This window comes from Blennius ocellaris (genome assembly GCF_963422515.1).
Source record: "Blennius ocellaris genome assembly, chromosome: 20".
Classification (NCBI taxonomy): domain Eukaryota; kingdom Metazoa; phylum Chordata; class Actinopteri; order Blenniiformes; family Blenniidae; genus Blennius; species Blennius ocellaris.
The window spans coordinates 22,358,696-22,370,740 of record NC_137669.1 but is presented as its reverse complement, the minus strand read 5'-3'; the positions used below and the strand labels follow the sequence as shown (position 1 = coordinate 22,370,740).

The 12,045-nt window shown below is 47.2% G+C and overlaps 1 protein-coding gene across 1 annotated transcript in view; it reads left to right on the top strand.

Annotated features, from left to right (window-relative positions):
* epha10 (EPH receptor A10) overlaps positions 1–12,045 on the top strand; it is a gene marked incomplete at both ends in the record, with an annotated part of 221,563 nt that overhangs the window by 55,494 nt on the left and 154,024 nt on the right. Inside the window, 3 exon segments of the mRNA XM_080515523.1 lie at positions 4,619–4,678; positions 4,680–5,219; positions 5,221–5,293. Coding sequence (XP_080371649.1) covers positions 4,619–4,678; positions 4,680–5,219; positions 5,221–5,293 — 673 coding nt within the window.

Below are 12,045 nucleotides of genomic sequence, written 5' to 3'. Positions count from 1 at the left end.
TTCCATTTAATGCAAGTAAATTCAATTCGGTCCAGGTGAGCTGAGCTGGATTCAAGCCTTCAATTCAAATTCGCTCCGACTCAGCTAAATTTACCTCAGATCGACTCACCTGAACCCAGTTCAGTTCAAATAAACTTGACTCGATGTGCGTCAATATAATGAAATGCACCTCCACTCAGTCCACCTCAGTTACACATTACATTCACACTAGATAATCCTAATACACTGCGGGCTTGAAGGATGCACAGATCATGAAGTTCCAGCTCCACATCCAGATCCTGCAGGATGGTTGCAGAGAGGAGAACGCATAAACAAGGATTTCACACAATGATTTAAAAAATGTGATGAGCTTTTATAAACTCTAATAAATCCAATGAGCTAAAACCAGCTCGATATAAACGATACACGCTAATAGATCAATACTTTATAAAGTTACCAAGGAGTTACCGTATTTTCCGTACTATAAGGCACCTAAATACCTCAAATTTTCTCAAAAGCTGCCAGTGCGCCTTATAACCCGGTGCGCCTTATATATGGAAGAATTGCTCTACTGGAGATGCTATTTGACAGCTGAACAGCCAGAAGCTTTTATTTGACAACTCTGACTTCGCAACCGGATCTTCAGAGCGGACGACACTCCACACAACACCTTCATCACTCATGGTTGCACACCAACATTCTAACAAACCAAATAAACTAGATGAAATAATGACTCCCTGAACTGGGGAACAAAAACACATAAACACAATCAACACAACACCAAGCCCAACAACAACCCACAATAACCTCCAACAACACAAAACATGAATTCCCATCATGCCTTGCAGCGACCACCTCTGTGCAAATGCATAAAGGAGCCGATAGCTGCAATGAATTATGGGAGTTTCTGTTTGTGGTGTTTTAAATGCAATTATTGGGGGTTCTATTTGGTTTGTGGTGTCGGTAATAATTGTGTTGTGTTGTGTTTTTGTTGCTTAGTTCATGTAGTTTAGTTTATTAGCGGTAGTTGTAAGTTGTCAACCAGCAGTGAAGAAGGTTTTGTGTGTAGTGTCCTCCTGGCATAGGCTGCAGGTAGGACTATCAAAATAAAGTGTGTGCACCTCTCTGGGTGTTAGAATCAGTAGAAAATGTAACCTAATGGCTTTGAGCTATAAAGGTTGTGACCACTGGTCTATTCCATGCGCCTTATAATCCGGTGCGCCTTATATATGAACAAAGTTGTAAATTATGTCAATCAATGTAGGTGCACCTTATAATCTGGTGTGCCTTATAGTGCGGAACATACGGTATTCTTTTTTGTACGAGCACTGATGCCAATCCAAAAAGTGAAAAGTGGCTTGAAAGTGGGAAGTAATAATGCGGAGACGAAACGGGGATAATAAAATGAAAATCAGGTTTATTAGTTTATTGAGAACTTGTGCCGTGAGAAGGAAAGGAAATGAACACCTCCCTTCAAACGGAGTGAAAACACTGGAATGATGAAGTGAAAAGGCAAAAAAAAAAACAATAATTAAAAGCCGGTCGCTAATTGAAAAGTCCAAATTGAAAGAGTGTCGCGTGCCAGCAGCAGCACACGGGCTCGTAATGCAGCCCGGAGCCCAAATGGCCGCGTTCCGTCGGCTTTTAATCTGCTGCCGAGGCGGATGTGGCTCAGCCGGCGGAGTGGCTCGTCTTCCAATCCTATTATTTGTGGCTCAATTACTCATCTCCCCTGTACGTGTGCCACACAGTTCTCGGGGGAAGGCAATAAGCCACGAGTTGCTCCCGATGAGCGCCTCGCTGCCGCCGAGGAAGTTTGTCGGTGAAGTGAAATGCCATTCGCCGTTTATTCCTGGGGAAAGAAGTGGGAGGGGCTTCACGGAAAACCTGCAATGGCCTGTGCGAACCGTAGGATCGGCGATTGTCTGAGCCTCGTTTCCACGAGCGGTACGGAACGAGGCTTTAAATCCAGCCTCAGAAACCTGGGGGTTGTGTTTGACCAGGCCACGTCTTTGGAGACACACTCAAGCTTTTACCACCTAAGGAACCGTCTCTAAAATTCGCAAAATGTTGTAAAAAAAAAAAAAAAAAAAAGACCTGGAATTGATTATTCATGCTTTCATATCTACAAGACTTGATTATTGCAACTGTGTTTTTACCTGTCCGCTCTGAACAAACTGCAAATCGTTCAGAATTCTGCTGCGAGACTTCTAAACGGGTGTCGTTAACCCCGAAGGTCTGATCGGCTCTCCATTGGCTCCCTGGGAAATTCAGGATTGATTTTAAGGTCCTAGTGACTTTCAGAGCCTTGAACGGTCCGTCCCCACAGGACATCCTGGACCAGTCAGGCCCCACAGGACATCCTGGACCAGTCAGGCCCCACAGGACATGCTGGACCAGTCAGGCCCCACAGGACATCCTGGACCAGTCAGGCCCCACAGGACATCCTGGACCTCCTCTGGCCGTACTCTTCGGTCGTCTGGCCAGAACCTTGCTTGCGGTCCCTAAGAGTCATTACAAGACCCGAGGGGACCCGTCTTTTCAGTCTGTGGCCCCAAGACTGTGGGACGCTCTGTCCCCCTGTCTCTGCGCCTGGCGGACTCTGTTGTCTCTTTTAAAAAGGACTTGAAAACATGTTTATTTAAGAGCTTTTGGTTGATGGGTTTACACATGTATATACACTTTATATTGTTATTTTTACCTTTTCTCCTGTACAGCACTTTGTGATTTTTATCTGCGAAAAGCGCTTTACAAATAAATTTCACTTACTTACGGTACGGCAAACGGTTCCCAAGACCCAATTCTGTTGCGCGTCTCCACCGCAAAGAGTACGGTGTAAATGTAGGCGGGATTGCGAGCGCTGCAGATGTGATGGAAGAGTCGTCCAAGCTGTGGCCGGGCCCCGACGAGTCAAAGACTCGGGAGTCAGGACCTCGGGTGCTTCTCGCTGTCGTTTCTTTTAATTCTTTAAGAGTGGAGGCGGAGTGGAGGCAGCCGGTGTCGAGCAAATATTTCTCTCAGATGCCATCGCTTTGCGTGCCAGAGGGAGTTGAGGTTAAAAAAAAAAGACAAACTGCAGAAAAAGATGACTAAGGTCTGACCCAGAGTTTGAGAAACACCACTTAAGGCTGACGTGATGGCCGAGGCTGAGCAGTTTGTCTTCGTGACATGATTCAGAAATCTGGAGGTTTTTTCTTTTCCTTTTCCTTTTCCTTTCCTAGCACCTCACACTCACTCGTCAGATTAAGTCATTGGACTGTAAAGTGGAGCACCGATACCACTTTGTTAAAGGACGAGTCGTCGGTAAACTAACGAGCGCCGCCGGGTTCCCCTCGGTACATCACGACTTGTATCTTTCTCTTTTTAGGTTCCTTCCACAATTTATTTTATTTATTTTTTTTTAAATAACTGTTGCAATGTGTAAAAAGTTTTTTATGGTATGCAGCAAAATTAATTACAAAATACATTCAATAATTGTATTGCAACATGTGGCATTATTACATATTGAGTTGAACATTTATTACATGAATACATATTGCACCATTCCTTGTATTACATAATGCAGAGCTACTGGACCAAAAGGTCATTTAAAAAAAAAAAATTGTATTAATAGAAAGACATTTTTAAATACATTACAGTCGTTCCAATTTGCTTTTATAGAGAAAATAGAAAAGCCCAACATCCACATGAGCAGCAGGTGAGTTTGTGACTGTGGAAAGTAAAAAGTCCTCCAACAGGAGAAACTTTGTAGAAACCAGAGTCAGAGGTGGAGGAGAGGAGAGGAGAGGAGAGGAGAGGAGAGGAGGGGAGGGGAGGGGAGGGGAGAGGAGAGGAGAGGAGAGAGGATAGAGGATAGAGGAAAGGATAGAGGAGAGGAGAGGAGAGGAGAGGATAGAGGAAAGGATAGGAAAGGATAGTGGAGAGGAAAGGATAGAGGAGAGGAGAGGATAGAAGAAAGGAAAGGATAGAGGAGAGGATAGAAGAAAGGAAAGGATAGAGGAGAGGAGAGGAAAGGAAAGGATAGAGGAGAGGAGAGGAAAGGAAAGGAAAGGAACGGATAGAGGAGAGGAAAGGAAATGATAGAGGAGAGGAGAGGAAATGATAGAGGAGAGGAAAGGATAGAGGAGAGGAAAGGATAGAGGAGAGGAGAGGACAGGAGAGGAGAGGAAAGGACAGGAGAGGAAAGGAAAGGATAGAGGAGAGGATAGGAAAGGATAGAGGAGAGGAAAGGATAGTGGAGAGGAAAGGATAGAGGAGAGGAAAGGAAAGGATAGTGGAAAGGAAAGGATAGTGGAGAGGAAAGGATAGAGGAGAGGAAAGGAAAGGATAGAGGAGAGGAAAGGAAAGGATAGAGGAGAGGAAAGGAAAGGATAGAGGAGAGGAGAGGAGAGGAAAGACAGAGAAAGACTTGGTGGGGAGAAACATACAATACCCTTATTAGTGCTACATACATTTAATTTTTATTTTTTTCCTTTTTAATAATACAGTAATCACAGTGATCTAAATATTTTCCAGCCTTCCACGATTTTCTCTGTTAATTTTCCTCCAGTCTGTTCCGGTCACCTCCTCCGTTCACATGTCTCGTCCCCTCTCTAACCCCCCCCCCCCCCCCCCCCCTGTCCTTCGCCCCCCCCCGCAGTGGGAGGAGATCAGCGGCGTGGACGAGAAGTACAAGCCGATCCGTACGTACCAGGTGTGCAAACGTGATGGAGCCCACGCAGCAGAACAACTGGCTGCAGACGGGCTGGGTGGCGCGGCGCGGCGGCCAGCGCATCTTCGTGGAGCTGCAGTTCACGCTGCGCGACTGCAACAGCATCCCCGGCGTGGCGGGCACCTGCAAGGAGACGTTCAACCTCCTGTACGCGGAGTCGGACCGGGACCTCGGCGGCGTGACCCGCGAGGACCGCTACACCAAGATCGACACCATCGCCGCCGACGAGAGCTTCACGCAGGGCGACCTCGGCGAGCGCAAGATGAAGCTGAACACGGAGGTGCGCGAGATCGGCCACCTCAACCGCAGGGGCTTCCACCTGGCGTTCCAGGACGTGGGCGCCTGCGTGGCCCTGGTGGCCGTGCGGGTGTACTACAAGCGCTGCCTGGCCACCGTGCAGAACCTGGCGGTGTTCCCCGACACGGTGGCGGAGGCGGCCTTCGCCACGCTGGTGGAGGTGCGCGGCGCCTGCGTCAACAACTCCGAGGTGGACACGGACAGCCCCCCCAGGATGCACTGCAGCGCCGAGGGGCGAGTGGCTGGTGCCCATCGGGAAGTGCGGCTGCAGCGCCGGCTACGAGGAGGGGCACAGCAGCTGTGAAGGTAAGGCGGCGGCGGCGGCGGCGGCGGTGGCGGCGGGCACGCTGGGAAACGCAGAGAGGGGAACAAAAAGCAGAGGGAGCGTAGAAAAAGAAAGCGGAGATAAAGAAGGATGGATGTTTAAACAGCAGGAGGGAGTTTCAGTCTTTTGCGGGGAAATCCAGCTGTGATGGATTTCTCCCACGAGGACAAAAAAGCAGCAAGTAAACAATGCAAACTAATTTTTCATTCCCCCCAAAAAAACTGTGTTTTCCTCCAAAGACTCAGAACGCCTGGCCTGCGTCTGTGATATTTGTCATGTTGCTAGGGGGCAGAGAGATCGGAGTGGAGATTCGTGCAGAGAAACACGGTGTATGGAAATGTGGAGATTCGTGGGAAAGATGTAGCGATCCGTATGGAAACGCAAATATTATTCATTCATTATGGAAACGCAAATATTATTCATTCATTCCAGACGTGTCAAGAGATACACAAAATACAGATACGTGCAAAACGTAAAAAAAAAAAATGTACTCATTTGAATATATAGAAAAAATTTAAGTGCACACATATATTCACACGTGGAAATCAACATGAAGAGTGGAGGGAAGAAGTAGATCTCTTTTAATCCTCCGTGCATGAGTGTGTGTTGTGTGTGTGTGTGTATATATAATATATAGATTAGATTAGATTAGATTAGATTAGAAGCTTTATTGTCATTGTACATGGTACAATGAAATTGCGGTGTAGCTACAAAACACACAGTAGATGAACAATGGAACACAGGCAGCCATTCTCACATTCAGCATCACATACTAGAGAGAGAGAGAGAGAGAGAGAGAGAGAGAGAGAGAAGAGAGAGAGAGAGAGATGAGAGAGAAGAGAGAGAGAGAGAGAGAGAGAGAGAGAGAGAGAGAGAGGAGAGAGAGGAGAGAGAGAGAGAGAGAGAGAGAGAGAGAGAGAGAGAAGAGAGAGAGAGAGGAGAGAGAGAGAGAGAGAGAGGAGAGAGAGAGAGAGAGACTGTCTGTCTGTCTGTCTGTCTGTCTGTCTGTCGTCTGTCTGTGTCTGTCTGTCCTGTCTGTCTGTCTGTCTGTCTGACTGACTGACTGACTGACTGACTGACTGACTGACTGACTGACTGACTGACTGACTGACTGACTGACTGTCTGTCCTGTCTGTCTGTCTGTCTGTCTGTCTGTCTGTCTGTCTGTCTGTCTGTCTGTCTGTCTGTCTGTCTGACTGACTGACTGACTGACTGGACTGACTGACATATGAGGAGGGAGAAAGATTTCAAACTGTAGAAACGTAGAGGCAGACACGTCATGGCAGGCGGGTCGATGGATTCACAAACAAAGGTCAAATCATTGGTAATAATTTCCTCTCAGAGAGGTAAAAGGTTCTCCAGTGTTGAGACGAGACCAACGCCGACCCCGCTCGTGTGTTTTTTTTTTTTTACAAGAGTGAGAAACAAAATGGCTCCTCTCAAGCTCAGTCTGCGCCTGCTTTTTGTTCCCCGCCGACATCAATAGCGAGAACCTTGATTTATCGGACCGCGGTGCCTCGTCTCGTGTCGCACAAACGCCGACGTTGCCCGGCGTGCTGTGTGAACAGCAGCGTGTACGTGCACTCAATGCCTAAATGTGTTTGTTTCTTCACATGGTTGTGTTCCATTCCGCGTAACAATGCAGCCTGAATGTCCTGGACGCTCAACAAACAAAACCAAACACGAAACAACCAAACCACACACCTACACGAAGCAGCTTTGGCGCTAAGGAGCCGGTGGGCGGTGTGAGCTGTTCCGACTCTGACGTACAGCACAGTATCGGGAATGTTTTGTCACGATTGCTCATACTGAGAGCAGCAGTTTGATCGGCCGACTGTCGCTGTCGCTTTTTCGCACCCCATCTTGCGTTGTTGTGCAACGCGGCGTGGGCGTCGGAGGTCACCGAGCAGCTGACTGTAAATGAGACGGCAATTTTAGCAGCGCCGCTGAAATCACCGCGGCGGTCTCGTGTTGGAAAAGAACAATCGTCGTGTTGGGTTTTTTTTTTTTGGTCCGCGTGTATGTAAAGTCCAAATTTACAGCAGTGTGTACTTTTTTGCAAATTTGAGATATTTCTTTAGCTGTTTGCGTCTTTGGGCTTTTTTTTTTCGTCCCGGTAAATTGGATGAGGCTACATAAAGAAAACAAGGCATTAAAGTAGAAATGTGAGCCATGTTCTCCTGTTGAGCTTCCTGCCAATACAGTAATTACATTTCAAGAGAGGAAAGGGAAAGGAATAAAGAGAAAAAAAGAGGGTAAAATAGAGGCTCGCTGCATAAAGTGCCAAATGCATAAAATATAATCACCGCCAGATGAGGAAACTGATGATAATGGAGTGAAGAGTGGATGTCGAACGTGTTTTGTGGAGGCGAGTGGCTTCCTGTCTCTGCTTCGCCGTGTGACGGAGTGCGCTGGAATGTCCTCGGGCAGAGACCCTGAACTCCATGTGGCCTCGAGTGGCGAGTGCTCAGCGGCGTCCGGGAATAGGTGAACGGGTGAACGGGTGAATCTGCAAGCTGGAAGCGTGAAGCGCTTTAAGACTAAACTCGGGGAAAATTGTGCTTCGTCGAGTGTCACATTCTCCCATGTCTCTGTCAAGGTGGCTTTATTACTCTGCAGCCATTTAATACATCAGACATTTCACCCCTCAGCCAAAACATTATGACGAACTGCCATGTAGGGTCTTCCTCATGTTGACGTACAGACTCTACTGAAGGTGTGTCTGTCGGCAGCAGATCCTTCAAGTACTGGAAGTTGTTCGGATTCATGAGAGTGTCTGTGTGCTTCTTGCATTTCCCTTCATTCCATTGCAACCAGAACCCCCCCCACAGGAGCTGCAGGTTTAATAATCCCACCCAGTCAGAGTCTCTCAGGCCACGTTTAGACGACGACGGTGCTCGGAGGCGCTGGAAGCACAACTATTTGAGGACGTTTTCTGTGGAAACGCAACGTTTCAAGTGAAAAATGCATCATTTTTGCGCTTGTTTCAGAAAAGTCCACGTTGACATGGCTATGGCTGTTTCCGCGGGAATAGCAGAAACGCTGAAAACGATGTAGTTTTCATGTTGAGCCACCAGCGGGAGCAGTTTTCGGTTTTCAATAGCAAGCACGCGGTGCATTGTTGTCACGGCGACTGACAAAATAAAAGTCCCAAGTCCTAGGAGAGTATGTACTGGGAGTCACGACACGACCGACGCTCCCAAAGCACAATGAAAGTTTTCCGTTTTCACTTTCAAACAATTTTAAAAACGCATTTTACTTTCCTGAAAAGGACGTTAACTTAATTGTTCCAAGTGTAGCTCACGTTTCCCATCTAACATCTGGAGTAAAGACATCTTTATAGAGTTTGAGAAGGAATTCTGTGACTTTCACCGTCGGTGTGTGAGAGTAATGGCCGTGCCTTACTCAGATTATAAGTATTTGATCTGTGGGCTGCATGATGTGGATCACTGTGCTGGAAAGAATTTCACACTTTGGGACTTTTCACAGAGGAAATCGTGCTTCTGACGTTAATTGTGGACTTTGTTCTGGATGTGAGTGTCTGATGGACTGACGACCTGGGATCGGCTCCAGCGCCCCGTTAGCTCTGAGTTGGATAAAGCAGCCGACAAGACGGTTTGGCTATTCGAACTATTCATACCCTAACGTTATAAATCAGTATTTACCCTCAGGCTAATTCATTTACGTAGCGGAGTCATGTAGTGCAGATGCACGGCCTCCTTCTCTCCCCTTTGGTTTCTCTCGAATTTAACGTTTTCAAGCAAAGCTGCTTGTAACACTGGCTTCGCTAATAGTGCAATAAAGCAAAAATGTTGATTACCTCTTTGAAGCTTAATGATTGAAACGGAGCTATGATTATTTCAAAATGCATGAGCCGAAATAATGATCTGGGAGGTTTAACTAGCCGCAGAATGGCAGCTGCTCGGGCTTTGGTGAAGAGCATCCAGTGATGTGGCAAAATGGATCAAAGTGCAGCTGTTCTCCTGTGTGTGGACGGCTTCCAGTGGGCGAAATGCACACGCCTACATCTGGCCCAGCGCGGGCGTTACACAACCTGCCAAAGTGGTACAAGTTGTGGGATTGTACGTCTGCAGAGGAGAACAAAAGCTGACCGCGAGAAGCAAACTTAGAAAATGAAAGTTGCATTCATACACACACACACACACACACAGGCTTTGCTCGTAATGAATCGTCCTTTCAGCCGTAAGTGGAGAGTCGTTGTTTCTCCTGCCAACGCGCTTTACTGCTCGGAAGCAACAGTTCAGGGCCGAAATCTGGATTTCAGTGGCAGACGCATCCACGCTAAAGTTCCTAGAAGCAACTGTGCCGATAAGTCATGCAAGACTTTGGCCGGCGTTGCAGAATTTCTGCTCTGGGATTAAGTGTTTGACAGTTGGAGATACGAACTGTTCAACGGTATTGGCAGTCGGCTTTGTGCGCAAACAGAGAATGTGTTGCTTGACCTGCTTTTTGTAATCGCCGACGATGCTTTTTTTTTGGGGGGGGGGTACTGGAAGCCGAGCGTTAGAATGTGATGGATGGACGAACCGGCGGGGCGGCCGAGGAGACGTGCATAGATGGGAGTTAGGAAGTCGTGACAGGAGGCTGGAAAGATAGATTTGAAAGGGAAAGAAAGAAGAGCGAGGACGGTGGGGCGGGAAGCCTGGAGAGAGAGAGAGAGAGAGAGTCGAGTCCCGCTGCTTGTTTCAGTGCTCTGCCTTTAACGGTGTGATCTACTGGGTGACAGAGAATGTCATTATATGAGAGCGGTGCACACACACACACACACACTCTCTCTCTCCCTGCAGTGGCTCGTTCTTCACTTTGGCTGTAATGGTATGAATATGCAGCCGAAGCCCCGACATCTCCCAGCGCACCAGAGCTATTGATCAGCAGTAATGCTCCACTAAACTGAGGAATTGCACTGGGACTGCTCATACACACATATAGCATGGACATAGCAGCGCGGTGTCATCTGCAAACACACACACACACACACGCACGGTATCTGATTCCTGCGGGCCTTTGTGTTGCGCCTGATGGAGATGGATCGTGAGATTACACAAGCCTGCGCCTGTGTCGAAACGTCTGCGCTCGCCAGAATGCGTCTCAATCACTTTTATGCACTTTGCGGTTTGGACGACGTGCGGCGCGATACTTTAAAACACAAAGCGAGAACCATAATGCCCCGCGCTCGTGTACGCCCCACGCCGCCTGGCCTAACCATGTCTTATTTACTCCTGGGTGCAATTGTTTAACCGAGTGAGTGCAAATGCGCTAAGTGTCTCAGTACAGGTCAATAATATTGAATAGCCAGTGAGTAGCTCCTGATAATGGTGTAAGCAGATAGTGTCACGCGGCCCCAAGAAGAGGATTATTACCACATGCGATGCAACAGTCGCACCAGATTACAGAAACCTACTCAACAAATGAGGTGAGTACCAGTCCCTCGGGTAATTTATCATTATTGATAATGACGTGCACTTTTCTATAAACATACAGCAGAAAAAACAGCAAAAGTTTGGAAGTTTCCGATCTGGAGTATTTTCAAAAAGTTGTATTTTCAGGGACTCTGATCACGGTTGTGGTGTAAACAGACCCAAGACGCTATGAAAGTTTGTGGTTTTCCTCTTGAAATCCAGAAAATGACATTATAAGCTAATAAGTCATGTGATACCTTTATGTTTTTCGTTGACCGCTAGATAATTGCATGTAAAAGTGGAAAAAAGGGGCAATGAACAAGAGCAAATAGGTCAAGAACAGCATGTGAAAGAGAAAATATCATTGTGTTAGGAGAGGCTTCCCAGCAGTGTAAACCCAGAGCAGCTGAACAAAGAAAATGGCACAAAGGACGATCTGAACCGGGCAAAACAATTCCAACAGGAAGATTTCAAGCCCTGTTTTGAAAGATGCATTTGCAGCATCTTGTTCTTCACGTTAGCGCTCGTGTTAAAGAGGTTAAATCTGCCTGTCTGACACATGCATCATAGCAGAATTACATAACCGGCAGCACTCAATGCAACTCACTGTGACTGAGCTATTTTTTTATTTTTTTCCCCCCAGTCTTGTAATATGAGCTTATTTCTGTCTCTTTTCTCTCCAACCTCAGATCCATTGTCCTCGTACTTCCCATCTTTTTTAATGAAATGGAGTCAAACAAGCTCATATTGATGGCTGTTATTAAAGACTCATTGTAAACAGATGGGGATGGATGTAGCAGCACTGCAGTTATAACTCTGTGCCGCCGTGGGGGCACACACACACACACACACACACACACACACACACACACACACACACACACACACACACACATACACACACACACATGCGCGCTGCAGCAGTACAGCCAAGCACCCAGCATGTCCAAGGCCTCAGTCTAGCGCTGCTAACGCTACACGGGCGCGTGTGGATGTACTCTCACGTTTAATGTGGGCATCTTTCATGTTGCTGTCAGCTCGAACGAGTCGGTTCCGAGATTAACGACGCCGCTCGTCCTTCAGTCAACAGGATCTTTAGTGAAATGGTAAAAAGAGCTCCTCGTCAAGAAACCGGCTTTTTGTTGACGGTGAATGTCGAGGGGCGGACGGGCGGAAAGCCTCCGCGGCAATTTCTTATCGCAGATCAAAGCAACCGGTCATCTACAAAGAGCCAATTTTGATTAAAAACTTCTGGAGCAAAATACAGTGAAACACCCCCCCCCCCCCCCCCCCCAAAAAAAAAAACTTCTCTT